This window comes from Leptopilina boulardi, unplaced genomic scaffold (genome assembly GCF_019393585.1).
Source record: "Leptopilina boulardi isolate dan_hultmark-lab unplaced genomic scaffold, ZJU_Lbou_2.1 LbouV2_362, whole genome shotgun sequence".
Classification (NCBI taxonomy): Eukaryota; Metazoa; Arthropoda; class Insecta; order Hymenoptera; family Figitidae; genus Leptopilina; species Leptopilina boulardi.
This window is the reverse complement of record NW_026137932.1, coordinates 2,754,380-2,770,506: the sequence shown is the minus strand read 5'-3', so window position 1 is coordinate 2,770,506 and position 16,127 is coordinate 2,754,380. Positions and strand designations below refer to the sequence as shown.

General features: G+C 30.7%; 1 protein-coding gene across 3 annotated transcripts in view; it reads right to left on the bottom strand.

Annotated features, from left to right (window-relative positions):
* Positions 1-16,127, bottom strand: part of LOC127286831 (transcription factor SOX-13) — a 209,691-nt gene that overhangs the window by 70,452 nt on the left and 123,112 nt on the right. Inside the window, exon 1 of one of the 3 annotated variants that reach the window (XM_051313438.1) lies at positions 4,940-5,605. The exons of the other annotated variants lie outside the window; for them this stretch is intronic. Within the exon in view, the coding sequence (XP_051169395.1) occupies positions 4,940-4,956 (17 nt within the window). The 5' untranslated portion in view covers positions 4,957-5,605. Of the gene's footprint in view, positions 1-4,939; positions 5,606-16,127 lie in introns of those variants that run through there. 3 annotated transcript variants of the gene reach the window in all.

The following is a 16,127-nucleotide window of genomic DNA, read 5'->3' as shown; positions in this document are numbered from 1 at the left end:
TATTTCTATAACAACTTAATTAAGTGGAATTTTGAATGCTTCGCGTGGTGGTTTTGTGTGAGAGAATAAAAAAAAAAATATCTTAAGCTTGTCACATGATAAATGTTGTTACTCAACTTTCAAATTTAATGAAACAGAAAGCTTTCCTCCTGCATTTTTAAGATAAAAGATTTGATATTTTCTTGTTTCTTTTTTTTTATAAACGACTTTTTTTATATTCAATTACTTTCAAACAACTTGTCATTATGCAAGTTTAAGTTTCCTTATAATTCTGGTTGAAAAATGAATAAATGTTATTAACATTCAAGATTTCATGTTGAATTTATTATCATTCCCAAAAAAAAAGAAAAAAAAAAAAATTTCTCATTAATTTTGATGATCTTTCATATAAACAATGATAGTTCTATAAACAATATGACACTTATACTCTCTAAATCTAAATTAGTAAAAATGTTTACTAATTTAAATTAGTGGCTCACATTTTGCTTTAGAATTAGTTAAATTTTACTAATTGTTAGTAAAAGTTACTAATAATTAGTAAAATTTTACTAATTCTAAAGCAGAAAGTGAGTCACTAATTTAAATTTATAAACATTTTTACTAATTCAGATTTAGAGAGTACATTGAAAAAAAGTTTTATTTAATTTAAATAATTGTTTACTTGAATATTATCAAATATAATTATTATTTGAATCAATAAAAATTATGTTTGTTTCAAATACATAGTTTATTTATAATTCAAATTATTATTTCTTCAAAAAATTATTTGGTTCAAGTAAATATTTATCAAGTAGTCGATTATTGAATCAAATAAAAAAATTTGTTCAGTGTACAAAAAACTGTTAGAGACAATTATATACTTTAAAATAATGAAAATTATTTTCAATCAAATTTTTCTTGATTTTTCTCAGTGATAATGAAAAAAAAAACACTATTTATTTATCTTCTTTTCTTTTTTGAAAAGTCAAGATAAAAAATTTGATTTTGTATATTCAACAAAAACGTTTTTACAGAAGGGAGGAATAAATAAAAGCGCGAGACTAATTTCTTTCGGTTGGTGTGTTTGTATATAAACAGGTTCGACGATATATCTCAGAGAATGGTGCAATACAATGGGGGGGGGGAGAGAGAGAAAGAGGGCAAACGCACGGAAACAATTGGAGAAACAAGAAGCGGGTCGTGCACTTGGATTTTGATCCACCCCAAGTATATATAAAAAGGGGGTCCCAAAAAAGAGCCGCTTTGGTACAAAACGCGCGTCATACGATCGGCTTTCGAGGCCGTCAAGTGGCTGTTATAGGGCCGAGGAATACGAGACTGGCATATCGGGAGAGAAGAATTCGTTTGGTGTTCAAGAGAGGGTCGTAAGGTTGCGCGAGAGGGAAAAAACTATTGAAACCAACTTGTACTCCCTTTGGATGTAGGAACTGAATAGAGAGAGAAAGATAAATAATCAGAGTACAAGAGAAAAAGAAAGAGAGAGAGAGAGGGTCACTAGGTCAGAGTTGCATACTCCCTTATGTCGCCTTCGCTCCTTGTCTTTTTTTTCCCTTTCATTCCTTTTCTTTTTCAACATAATCTCACTAATATGTCTCACAATTTGATGGATTTGCTAATTTTTTTACAGTAGGTTATGGGTCAAATTGTCAATTCCTCTTGTATTCAGAAAAAAATGGGATTGAAAAAAAAAATTTTATAATTTTATTTTTTTACCGTTTTTCAATATTTTTTTGATATAATTAAATTTTTTATTTTATTATTTAGAGTAACTTAATTTTCAGTTCAATTAACCAAAAATTTATTTGGTTCAATCAAATTCTTTCATTCGAAAAATTTATTAAAATAAACCAAAATTTCATTTAGATCAAATAAGTATTCACACTAAAAAATAATACTTACTTTCAATTCACTTTTGACTAAAACCGTTAACATTAGAACCATTTTTACTGAATGTCAACCTTGAGTGCGTATGATTTTAAGTCCTAAAATTGACTTAATCTAGTTCTAAGATTAAAATTACACTAGTTTTAAGGCATTTTGATTTTAAGATGTTAACGGTTTCAGTATGTGTTTTTTGTGTGTTGAATCAAATAAATTTTTGTTTAAAGTAACTAAAAAATTGTTTTAATACAAAAAATGATATATTTGGTTCAAACAAATTTTTTTTTTTGGTGTATATTAACAGATTGGAAACAAATAATCTCATAATGAAAGGAAATTTTTTTTCTCTTGATGTCCTGTCACTATTTATATTCTCAAAACAAGAATACTTCTTTTTTAAGCAACAGATTTTGTTCTTATTTTAAAATACAGTACATTAAAACAAGTATTGCAGTAAATTAAAACAAGTATTTTAATAATCATTATTCAAAACTTATCATAGTATGACTGGTATTGATAATATTTGCTGTTTTATAAACTATAACTGTCTTTTCTTAGCGTCTCAGTTATCGAGGTTCTAGTGTACATATTTCTTTTTTTATATTTTTCCTCTTGTTTACTAGTAATTAGTCCTGATATACAGTAATGATTCTCATATAAGCCCTTGTATTTTCATACAGTGTCTCAGTTATAAAGGTTTCAGTGTAACTAAAAGTTTTTCTCAACAACACGAAATAAACATTTATAGTATTTTATTATACAATACTTCCAAAGTAATATTTTTCTTCCCTTTTCAAATGAAATCATTTTTTTTTACTGTCTCACTAATCAAGGTTCAAGTGTATCTTTAAATTAAAATTTTTTATTCTTTGAAAATATTATCTATATTTTTTTCTGTCAAGAATTTTTCATTTTTCACACACAAAAAATGTAAAGTTTCTCGATATTTTCTTAATTTACCATATGATAGAAAAATAATTCGGATTATAATAATGATTCATTTCGAGTGAAATTATTATTATTATTATTATTATATCAATCTGAGCCTCGTATTGTTGCGCAATGTCAACGCAAGAGAGACCTGATCGGTACGTGTGTGAGCTTTGTAATCTTTTTTTCTTTCTCTCTTTTGGATCCCTCTCTTTTCGAGTCTTTTGAGAGAACACATGGCCCCAGTGAGTTTCAGGCCTGCTCACACGTATAACACACATATCGAACGAAATGATATTTAGTTGTATTTATTCTTCGTGTATATATACGTTTTGACTGTCCGCGTATTATGTATAAAAGTTTCGCGTTTCGAGAGAACTTATCCGCCGCGCTCACACAAAATGAGATGAGCATTTTACAAAAATGCCGTCGCGATGATTTCATGCAAACAATTGCGCCTATCTTATTTATAGTTTATAGAGAGAAAATTTATAATGTATTCTTAAAATTCGCACTGTATTCATTTCTTTTTTCTTTCCTCTCTCTCATACACATTCTCTTTCTATTTGTATATATATATATATATCTCAAGTGCCACGAATTTTTCAAGTATGCGAACTCGAGAGAGCGCAAAAGGAAATCGCTCCAGAGGACTGGAAACTTTCAAATTAAAACTAGAAAAACCACTTGAAAATTGTTTAGTCTCTGTAAACGGGATTGAAATTTATTGCTCATACTCCATAGTGTCACTTCTTACAAATTTTTTTTAAAAAATTTCTTTTTTAACCCCAAAATATAAAATTTATAACTTCAAATTATACAATTTTTCATTATTTTCTAATTTAAATACTCCGAATTTTATTTAATATTAAAATTATTTCGTTATCGTAATATTAGAGAAAAACAAATTTAAGTAAATTATTATTACTATTTGTTATTAAACTATATCAATATTGTTATAAATATTATTATAAAATTAAGTAATAATTAGCGTGATATTATTATCAACTTTTGAATATAATAAAATGGAGTAAATAAACAATAGAAATTGTTATTTAATATTTTTCGATTCAATCATTCTTTGAACCTTATGTAATTAAATTCTCTGTTTTATGTAAGGATTGTGAATATGCGCGGGGGAAAAAAAAGCTGTGTAGTGCGCTGTATAAATTGGAATTAATTCAAAAGTGTTTTGTGCTCTATTCAATGCACAATTCAGTAGAGATAAACCTTTTAGAGCTAACAATGTACTTGAATTTTTACCGAGAGTTTTACTTCGACCTCCCCTCGTCATTGATCAATTGACAATTGTTTATCCCCCTTTTTTGTATATATATACCTTTATATATATATATATATACAAGGTACTTTATATGTTCCCAACATTCAATTTATAATGTTCGCCTCTCAAAACAATCAATTTTTAATTGAAAATTCAATTTTTTTAAATCAAACTATTTTTTAATTTTTAATTAAATTTATTTGCTGAATTTTAATATTTGATATTTATTTGTTCAATTAATAAAAATTTAAAAAAAAAAATTATTTACTTTTAATTATTATTAATTATTTCAAAGTAACTAATACCTAGCTGTATAAAATTAACCCTAATGAATATAGTGATAATAATTTAATAAGTCTATAATTCAAGAGCTACATTCCTAATCGAAAGGTAAATAAAATCCAGAGAGAAAAAGTATAGAAGATGAGAAAGTCACGAAATAAGAATATTGAACGAGTGACAAATAATTTTTCTATATATTTTAAAAAACAATATCACTTTGATTATTTAATGCCAAAGTTTTTTTTTTTCTTTTTAAAAATATCAGTTTATAATGTAATTATTTTCTTTATGTAAAATTTTTGTGTTTTTTATATAGAAAAATTTAAATATTTTTAAAATATTTAGAATTTATAGAAAACGAAATTTCAAATTTTGTGTAATAACAAAATCAAAATTGCCTGCGAAAATTATTGAATAAGAAATTCCATCACTAATGCCGATAATCCAGAAATTTTAATCACACTTTGGTTCCTGTGTCTTGCATATAATATACATGCTCCTGAGAAGGTAAAATATTTACAGAGTAAGAGAGAGAGAGAGAGAGAGAGAGGTGAAACGACTCACCTGCCAATCGTGCTCATAACATCCCGCTGGCCGTGTTTTGACTTTTCAAGTCAGATGACAAAAACCGTAACACTCACGAATCAACACCTCACGCACTGATCACACAATTTTTCCAGCAAAAAACCAAAAAATTGTCACTCATTCAAAAAAAAAAAATCACACTTTTTTTTCTCTCTGCCTTCTTCAATCCTAATTGTAATCACTCTTTTTGCTCCGACTCACTAATAAAAAAAATATCCACGTTCTTTTTTTGGAAAATTCACACTGTTGTTTTTTCTATTTTTCTAATTTTTCGAAGGTGAAATAAAATTGTAAACGCGCGCCCGCCGGTGTCCTGCTAGGAACTGTCCTCGACAATGCCGAGAGTCGAGTGGAACGTGGTGGCAGCGTGCGTGTGAAACGGGCCACGCGTATTGGTGCGTTCGTATACGTTCAAAAGAGAGATAGAGTGAGAGAGATAGAGAGAAAGAGAGCTGCTGTGGAGAGAACGAGGGGGCTATGGGGGGGAAGGCTGGAGAGAGGCGTGAGGGGAAGAAGGCCCCCGTTCGGTCGGGAGATACAATGAGAATAATCACCGCGTCGGAGCGTCGGATGACTGACTGAGAAGAGAGGCGCGCGAGAGGAACCCGCGGGATGAGATTCGGCGGGCGCTGCCGCTTCGTCGCAGATCGCGTTACTGCCCCCGCGGGACACTTTCCATCCCCACTGCTCTCGATAAACTCCCCTCTCTCTCTCTTTCTCGCTCCGATTATTATTTCCCCTTTTTCCCTCTCACTCGCTCTCCTATTACCCGAATGATTCGCTCACTCACTCTCCCCTCTGCCGCGCCAATGTCTCCTCTCTCGCTCCCACCAATTGCAATGAACACCAGTACGTGTCGTCAGCCACTCTCCGTGGCCACGCCCCCACTCGCTACCTTGGCTCCGCCCACTACGCTCCTACACCCACGCTGAGACCTCCCCTCCCCCAAAGACGGAAATGCTCTCTCTCTCTGTCTCTTTCTTCTACCTCTACTATTCCTGCCTTAGGGTGGAAAGATTTATCAGCAGCGGTTCGAATACAGCATCTTTCATCTATTCTCTTATTTTGCAAATGTTAATATTACTCCCTTTTTGTTTTACAACCTCGATTTCGAGGATTTATATTTTATTCTTATTTCTTGAAAATAGGAAGAAAAAAAGAGGCAAGGTTATGCGGTAACAATAGGTAATTGGATGTGGAAATCGCCGCCTCCAAGACGCGAGTCAGGTGAATTGATTCCTGTGTGCTGCTGCGCATTGTGTCTATTGTTTGGGTTTTGGGCGGCGGTGTAGTGGCGGCACAACCCCCGACCAAGAGGAGAGCGCTCGATCCAATTGAAAGGGGGGAGGCGAGAGGGAGCGCAGAAATGCAACCAATGAGAAATCGAGGCACACCCGCACAAATCACAATGCTCATTGTTGTCGTCGTGCTGTCCGCCCACACCTCTTTACCTCGCTCGCTTGACAATACGTACATACATATATATATATACGTACTGCCACAGAGGTGTCTCACCATTGGTTCACTACCGCTCCCTCTCAATTGGTTCTTTCTACAAAAATAATATCAAATCCTGGATATATAAGTATTTTTAAAAACTATTTCTAATATCAGGAAAATATATGTTAAGACGTTCTTATATAACGTCGCAGCAGTCAACTTTGCTTCCTATTCCATTGGTTCGTAAACAGAAGACACAGAGGGTAAACCTACCCCTTCTTCTCCTGAATCCTACCACTAAGCGCAGTGTCTCCTCTACCGTATACGCGGAAGTATATAGTAGAGAGCACATGCACACAGAACCTACATTAACACAATTACAAATAAACCTTGCAGTATATATCTGCGCTTCTATCGTTTCACTATTCGCGAAGCCTGCGAGAGAAACGGACGAGAATGGCGTCGGCGCCACATCCCTTTCATGTCCTCCACAAACCGTTCCATTTCTCTTCCAAAACCCCCTACCCAAACCTCCTTTTCGCCCATTCCTCGCATCCAAACGACCTTATCCTTTACTATATATATATATTTATACCCCTTCTATATCGTATACTCTTTAGACATTATCCCTCTCCCGGTAGCAGAGACAATATGACCCCGCGCAAATAGCGTTCATCTCATTGTTTCACATATTTATTTATGTAAGTATAATATGCACTATTGTCAACATAACCTATAAGTTGTTATATACAGGAATACAATTGAATGAATAATACCCGTGAAGAAATTCGCCAACATGGCCTTGACCTGATTGAAACAGGGAACCTGGCCCTGGTCGGGTCCCGGTTTTAACCGATTTTAATCGGGCTGAAATAGGGTTTCTTCTGTGGCCCCGATCGGGTTCCAGCTGTTTCATGCGAATTTGGAGCTTTCCTAACGTAGACCCTCCCAGGGCCCTTTAAAAATTTCTCCACGGGTATACGTATAAAATTAATTTGTTAGAATTCTTACTTGATAGACCCGCATGTAGAAATCGCCCTATCAGGGCCTTAGTAAAGAATGAAACGCCACACCTGATCAGGACGACCAGAAAATGTGGATTTCATAATCAGGGCCAAATCAGGCGCGGCGTTTCATTCCCTAATATGGCAGCCGAATCCGGCTGCCTAACACAGTACCCACATAGCACGACTTCTTGCTGTGAGGTTACTGTAAGAATATCTGTAGGGTTTGTAAGGTTACCGTGTAAGCCTGCAATAAACTTGAGGTCATCTTAAAACTTAAACAGTTATACATAGTAAAGCTAGGTAAGCTTACACAGTAAGGTCGTGGTAAGTTTACATGGTAAGGTTGTGGTAAGCTTACATGGTAAGGTTGTTGTAAGCTTCCCGTAAGGTTACTGTAAGGTTGCTGTAAGGTTACTGTTAATATAAAGTAATATGAAAATATAGTAAAAATAATTATATTATAATATATATTATATTATAAATTTTTTTGTATAAAAAATTATATATTTGGTAAAGTACTTTATGAACCCCAATAGGGTTTGTCAAATAAAAGTTACTGCGCAGCCGTATGTGCCATAGAAAACTACTGCGCATAAATATTAATAAATTTTATTTATCAACAACATTCTATGTTTACAGTAACCTTACATCAACCTTACAGTAACCTTAAAGGAAGCTTACAACTATCTTACCGTATAAGCTTACCACAACTTTACCATGTAAACTTACCACGACCTTACTGTGTAAGCTTACCTTAGCTTTACTGTGTAAGCTTACTGTAAGGCGGAAGTTTTAAGATGACCTCAAGTTTAATGTAGGCTTACACGGTAACCTTACAAACCCTACAGATATCGTTACAGTAACCTCTCAGCAAGAAGTCGTGCTATGTGGGTACATTTTTGAAAATAAATTTGTACGGACGGGGAATCGAACCCGGGTTTACCGGACGCAAGCGCGAGACCCTAACCACTATGAAACTCAACTATTTGTGAAAGAAAAAAAATCTTTCTCATACGGTACAGGCAAAATTTTCTTGTGCTCAAGCGATCTTATTGGCTGACGCAAATGGCGAACTAATTTAGAAAGTTTTCATTGAAATTTTTGAATTATAGTTTTCTAAATGAACATACCTAATACTTTAAAAAAAATCATCAAAATAATATTGTAACATATTATTAAAGAAGTAAAAGCTCAAAAAAGGTTATTATTAAAATATTGAATTCTTAAATATTATTTAGGGTAAATGCACTAATTGCGACGAGATTCGAGTCAAAACACCTTTGAAATAGAAAATTTGACATTTCTATTGTATAAACTCAATTTAAGACTTATTAAACTTAAAGCTTATGTTATTAAGATATTAAAAAAAAAATTTTAACTCTATAAAAATCGATTATTTAAACAAATATGAGAAATTAAAACTAATACCGTAATTTTCTATTGCGGCGAGTTTGTATCAGTTTCGGTGACCAAAATTACGTGTATTTTGAAGATACTTTGCCCGCCGAAATTGAAGCCAATGGAAATCTTAAAAATGTTTCAATTGCGGCGCGGAAAAAAATTTGATCTCAAATAATTAAATTAATAATTGTTTAAATGTGCATCTTTATAAGTATTTGTATCAAAAAAAGATTGAAATAATTTTTTTTAATCATTTGGCAACAGTTATATTAAATATAATAGTAATAATAGTTATTTTTTATGAACGCGCCGTTATTGGTGCACTCGCCGTAATTAGTACACTTACCCTACTAATTAAAAATTAATAAATTAACGAAAATTAATTTTTAAAAAATCTAATTTATATTAAAATAAATCGTAGGAATGTGATTTCTGGTTAAAGAATGCTCTCTTAATTTGAATCAGTGAAATTTCACTGGTGAAATAGCTAGAAGTCGGTTACTGAATCATTTAGTGAAATTTTCACTGAAAATCAGTCATATATCACTGATTTCCAGTGAAAATTTTACTAAATGAATCAGTCAATCTGTTTTACCCATTACCGATAATACAGATTGACTGAATCATTTAGTGAAATTTTCACTGGAAATCAGTGATATATGACTGATTTTCAGTGAAAATTTCACTAAATGATTCAGTAACCGACTTCTAGCTATTTCACCAGTCAAATTTCACTGATTCAAATTAAGAGAGTGCATTTTAGTACAGAAATTTCTATTTCCACATAATTGAATAAATGGTTCTATGATTCAACTACGTATACTGTCAATTTTATAGCATCTGCATTTGAACGTATGTGAATATGTCGTTTATTATAACAACAGCATGTGCTATTGAATCGAAAGCAACTTGTATTGTTTCAAATATACTTTTATACAAATTAAAAACACTATTTTCTCAGTGTAAAATTCGCGCGCCCAAAAGTTTCTGGCGGAAGTTATAATTCGAACAAATGAAAGTTCTGTTAAATGAAAATTTTATTAAATATTAGAAATTGATACCAAAAATCTATTAGATTTGATATAAAAATTTGGATCAATTTAATATACACTCAGAAAAATGCGTTTCTTTAAATGAAAGAAGTATTTCTTTGATACAGAGATGTTTTCTTTCATTTAAAGAAAATTTATTTCATGTAAAGAATTTTTTTTTATTCTAAAATAAAACTGAAATTGAAAACGTATTTCTTTAAATTAAAGAATACTTTTCTTTGACCCGCGCCTATATTAAAGAAATATACTTCTTTGATTCAAAGAAACATTTCTCTGGGCGCGGTGTATATATAATTTTATAGTATCAATTTGATTAAAGAATTTGTTATTTATTGATCCACACAGACTGGAAAAAATTTCTGGGTTCATATAACTAGAATTTTGGTCTAATAAGTAGAATAAAATAATACTAATTTTTAGTCGAAAATGACTAATTAATAATAAAAAAAAACTACTAATTAATTTATTAAAAGTTATACACTGAAAAAATTTTCACCTGGAACAACTATATGTGTTTCACTATACCAGCGAAAGTTTTTGTTATTCTAGAGAAACATATCTCTGTTCCAGATAAAAATATTTTTCCGTCTACTATATAATTAAAATTGTAGCTATTATTTTTTGAAAGAATGTGAAGACATCAAATCAAACTCCAATAATAATTTTTAATAGATTTCAATAAACCAAATTTTCACAACAAATAATTTTTATATTTAAATGAATTTTAATTTAACAAATAATAATTTATTTATGTATATCTATCGGATTTTAAGTCTAATAAGGTTTAGCACAATTTTTAAATATTTAACAAAAAATTATGTTGAATGAAAATTCAACTATTGAAATATCGAACAATAATAGTATGAATGTGAAAATGTATATAATAAGTGAAACAATTTGACGATTTGACCACAGCGGGTGGCGAGTATAACGCAGTAGTAGCTAGGTCGGGCAAAGTTATTTTCACATTCATCGTAATGCAATACAAAATCAACTACCCGTACCACCAGAATACCCTGTGGGCGTTGAGAACCAGCCCGCCTTCTGAGGGAGTCGAGTACAAGTACAGGAAAAGATACACTTCTACATCGACTTATTGTCTTTTAGCTCGCGCTTATTCTGACTGCCGGAACGAGTTGGTCAACAATTTTCTAAAACTTATTCATGTATATTATCGAACAACTGATATACACTATTTCCATAATTTTCATAACTAGTATATTGCATTTAGAAAAAAACTAAAAAGCCAGCTCTTAAATAAAAATTGTAAATCAGGAATAAAAATAATTATACGCAGTTTTTAAATTTTTGGCACTCTTTTGGTTCATGATAGCGGCGCTGTTATCGTTTTTTAAGTTACTCTCTAAATCTGAATTAGTAAAAATGTTTACTAATTTGAATTAGTGACTCACTTTTTGCTTTATAATTAGTTAAATTTAACTAATTGTTAGTAACTTTTACTAACAATTAGTTAAATTTAACTAATTATAAAGCAAAAAGTGAGTCACTAATTTAAATTAGTAAACATTTTTACTAATTCAAATTTAGAGAGTATACATATTGGCCCCACAGAAAAAACCTGGTCTCAAACTGAGACTAGGTTTTTTCTGTGGTACATATAATCTAAAATTTTTACATTTACACACTTTATGCCATGATTATAATTTATAAATAAGTAAATTTTAATATTTATATCAGTAAATTTAAAAATATTAATTATGAAAAATTAAATAATTTGGAAATCATTTAAAAATGATAAAATTTTGAATGAAAAACTGCTTTTTTCGTCAGTTGTTTTCTCATAAGTGAGAAGTGAGAATCTCTATATATATTATGTGGGAACAAAGTGCTTTTTGCCTCTCACTATATAGACGCATTAACTGCATTCTTATAGAGTTGAGTTCAGGTGATCCAAATGATTAGTAATCAACGGCTGCGTTCTTTTTGAAATTCAGAAAACTCGTTCTTGTCTCGACAATATATATAATGTGTCTCCCCACAAGTATAAACTGGTATCATTATTAGAGGAGACAATTAAGATGGCGAGAGAATAAAAGGTTGAAGTGCGACTCGTAAAAAATACTCTTTATGTTTTGCTCGAATTCTACAATATTCCCTCTCTCTCTCTCTCTTTTTTTGTGATCTTCTCCAATTAATAGTTATACTTATTTGAATAATGGCATATACTGATTTAGTATGTTCCGCATATAACAGAGAACTAAAGATAATAGTGCTAATTAAACATTTTTTTAAAAAATAAAATTTAGTTTTTTAAAAAAAATGGTAAAATATATGTATATAAAGAAAATTGGATTCCATGTGTCCACGATGTTCCAGGAAGTAACGGTCATTTTTATTGGACCATATAATTGACGTCAAAATTGAGCTCACGAATACCAAGAATATTCACTTCCGGTTTGCAACTTTGTAAGCTTATATTATATACTCATGTAGATTGTGCGTTCTAATTTAATTGAGAATAATTTTGTGACAGAAGTCTTCATATAATATATTATCCACCCGGAAATAATTTAACATGTAAACAAAATTTATTTCTCCTATTTTTAATGAAAATATTTTCTGTATTTATGCTATACAGTTAGGTACATCAATTTTTCTCTTGATAATAATGAAAATAAAAAAAAATAAATAATAAATTTTATATAATATTGATTTTATAATTTTTACATACTTACAAAAATATAGCGTGGAAAGAAACATTTCGCACTCACCTGAAACAATAAAGAAATAAAAAATTAATCATTTTTTGAACAACTTTTTATATTGAAAATTTTTTATTTTTATATTTATAATTATTTGTTATATTAACCCAGGTAGAAAAATTAACATTACTAACGTTACTAATATTACTAACGTTACTAATGTTACAAACGTTAGTACCTATACAAAAAAATTAAGAAAATGTTTCTAAATTGTATTTTTGCAGAAACTTGTCGAAAATCACTTCCACTTTTTTATTTTCATTACCGTTTCCACTTTCACTTTTTCTAATTCTCATTCCCATTTTCACTTCCACTTTTTATAATTTTCATGCCCGTTTTCACTTCCACTTTTTCTAATTCTCATTCGCACTTCCATTCCCACTTCCACTCTTTCTAATCCTCATTTCCACTTTCACTTCCACTTTCACTTTTTTATTTTCATTACCACTTTCACTTTTTCTAATTTTTATTCCCACTTCCCTTTTTCTAATTTTCATTCCCACTTCTACTCCCATTTTTTCCACTTCTAATTTTCATTAGCTGTTGCCATTTCGACTAAAACTCTTTCTAGTTTCCATTTACACAACCATTTACACTTTTTTTAATTACAGTGGATGGAAATTAGAAAAAGTGAAAGTGGTAATGGAAATTTAAAAAACAGGAATGGAAGTGGGAGTGAAAATATAAAAAAGTTGTAATGAAAATAAAAAAGTGGAAGGTGAAATGGGAATGAAAATTGGAACATGTGGAAGTGGAAGTGAAAGTGAAAGTGGGAATGAGAATTAGAAAAAGTGGTAGTGGCAATGAATATAAAAAACTGGAAGTGGAAATAGGAATGGGAATGAAAAATAGAAAAAGTGGAAGTGAAGTGGGAATGAAAATTATTAAAAGTTTAAGTGGAAGTGAAAGTGGTAATGGGAAAGTAGTGGCAAAGTTTCCATGAAAATATATTTTAGAAACTCTTAATTTTTTTTATAGGTACTAACGTTAGTAACATTAGTAACATTAGTAACGTTAGTAACGTTAATTTTTTCACCCGGGAATTGATTTGAATTTTGTAGTTTTAAATTTGTTTGTTAATAAAAAATTTTGAATATTAGGTAATATTTCGAAATTTAGAATAAAAAATTAATATTTTCAAATAGTTCTAATGATTTTTCGATATCTTTTTAAATAAAAATTTTTAAACTCAACAATCCTAAAATTTTCCACCCTCTAATGTTTTAAATACTGATTTATTTTAGTTTCAAAAATTTAGTTTGAGTCATTTTTCACTAAAACTAGTTTAACAAATTTAGATTTCTAAATGAAATAGTAATATTTTACTACAAATTAGTAAATTTTTTTTTATAAAAAGTATTTTCGATATATCGAAATAGCGCTTTAGAATAGTAGATTATTTTTTTTTTTTTTTGAAAAGATGAAGAGGAAAAGTTGTAAAACATGATAATTTTGGAAAATATCGATAAACTGAAATATAAGAGTTTCAGTGTATATAGTGAGCGACTGAGGAATTAAGTAGAAAGAGCCAAGCTATGGTCGGGCATTGGCGGCGGTTTGAAGTACGTTGGCCGAGTGAACCGAGCAGCGAGAGGGATCTGAGATTCTCTCGGACCGATACGTGAATGGAAGTAGTCGTTTCTCTCTTCACTTGGGAGAACCGGAATGGCATTTATTTCAAGCCACGACCTTTGCGGCTTATGCGAATCACAAATTTGGCTTGCCTTCTCTTATATATACTTGAAGACGCGGGAATTCGTTAATAATTCGACCCTCGGGGTTCATTTCTGCATTCACTATGCAGAGGCCAAATCATCACTCGACGAGAGTGCGCGGCCGGGCCAAATTCTCGCATCTCCATATAGTCTATTCCCGTACCGGGAACAGAAAAGAACAATGAGTGCTACACACACACACACACACACTATATCTTCACTTGGGCTCGTCTTTCTCAACGGTGGGTGTAGAAAACTTTTAAAATAAGAGAGCGTAGAGAGAAAATGTGTTAAATTCAGGGACGTACTTTGGACCTAAATTTTGCAGATGAGAAATTTAAGACAATTAGGTGTTTGAAAATTCTAAATTTTTCAATTATTTTATTCGATTCCGTTTATTTCGTTGAAAAGCTGAAAAATTGAAATTTTTGCAATTCCAAACTCTGGTTTCGAGAAAAAATATTTAATTAGTTTCACTGAAAAACTTGTTAGAAAATCAAAAATTGTGATTTATTAGGAAAAAATTTGGTCCTCAAAGGGTTAAATAAACAAATTATTTTTAGTAAATAAATTTTTTTTATGCAGTTAAATATAGAGTTTCTGTTGTTGTATTTAGCCCAAAATGATTCAGATCAATATAGGTTTACCCTAAAAAACAATTTTAGAAATTTGTTTATTTTTCACAAACGCATTTGATTTAAATAAACGGTTACTTGACCATTTTTACTCTCTTAATTTGAATCAGTGAAATTTCACTGGTGAAATAGCTAGAAGTCGGTTACTGAATCATTTAGTGAAATTTTCACTGAAAATCAGTCATATATCACTGATTTCTAGTGAAAATTTCACTAAATGAATCAGTCAATCTGTATTATCGGTAATGGGTAAAACAGATTGACTGATTCAATTAGTAAAATTTTCACTGGAAATCAGTGATATATAACTGATTTTCCGTGAAAATTTCACTAAATGATTCAGTAACCGACTTCCAGCTATTTCACCAGTGAAATTTCACTGATTCAAATTAAGAGAGTAGTTAGTAAACTATACTGCTGCTAATTTATTATTAGTTGTGGTTACTATTTTTATAGGTTGGCATAACTATATTTTATTAGTTAGTTTAACTAATTAGTTTGTTGGAATAACTATTTAATTAGTTACCTTACTAACGAAATGATTAGGCCGACTAACTACACTGTAAAACGAAAGGTATTAATTTAATACCGATTTTAGGTACTAAATTGTTATTTGGTTCTATTTTGATACCTAAAATTGGTACTGTTTTAGTACCTTCTTTTTACAGTGTAAATGGTAACAGCAACTAATATAAATTAGAATAAAAAATACTCTTAATAACGAAATGGTAATCACAACCAATCGTTTTTCTTATAGTGTACCAATATTTGGATCAAACTACGTTTTTAACCGAATAAACTGCAAAAAGAAGTATATCTTATTTTAAGATGTTTTGATAGTGTTTTCAAGACATCAAGACATCTTAAACATCTTAATGTCTTAAAAACGCAACCAAAACATCTTAAAATAAGATACTTCTTTTGCAGTGTATTGGTATCAATTAGGTGCAGTTTAATACTTTAAAATTAAGTGTTGTTATAATTTACATGCGCTTGAAAAATATTAAAATGCATCATCTAAATATTCAGGTCAATCAGAAAAAAAAATTTAAATTGAGCGTTATTCTAACACTGAAGGAAATGGACCTTTAATATCGAATGTTTTGAGAGAGGATTAAGGACACAAAACGAGAGGTTACGATCCTGTGATTCGGTGTTAGGATGAAGTAAACGAAAAGAGTGGGAGGATGAGAG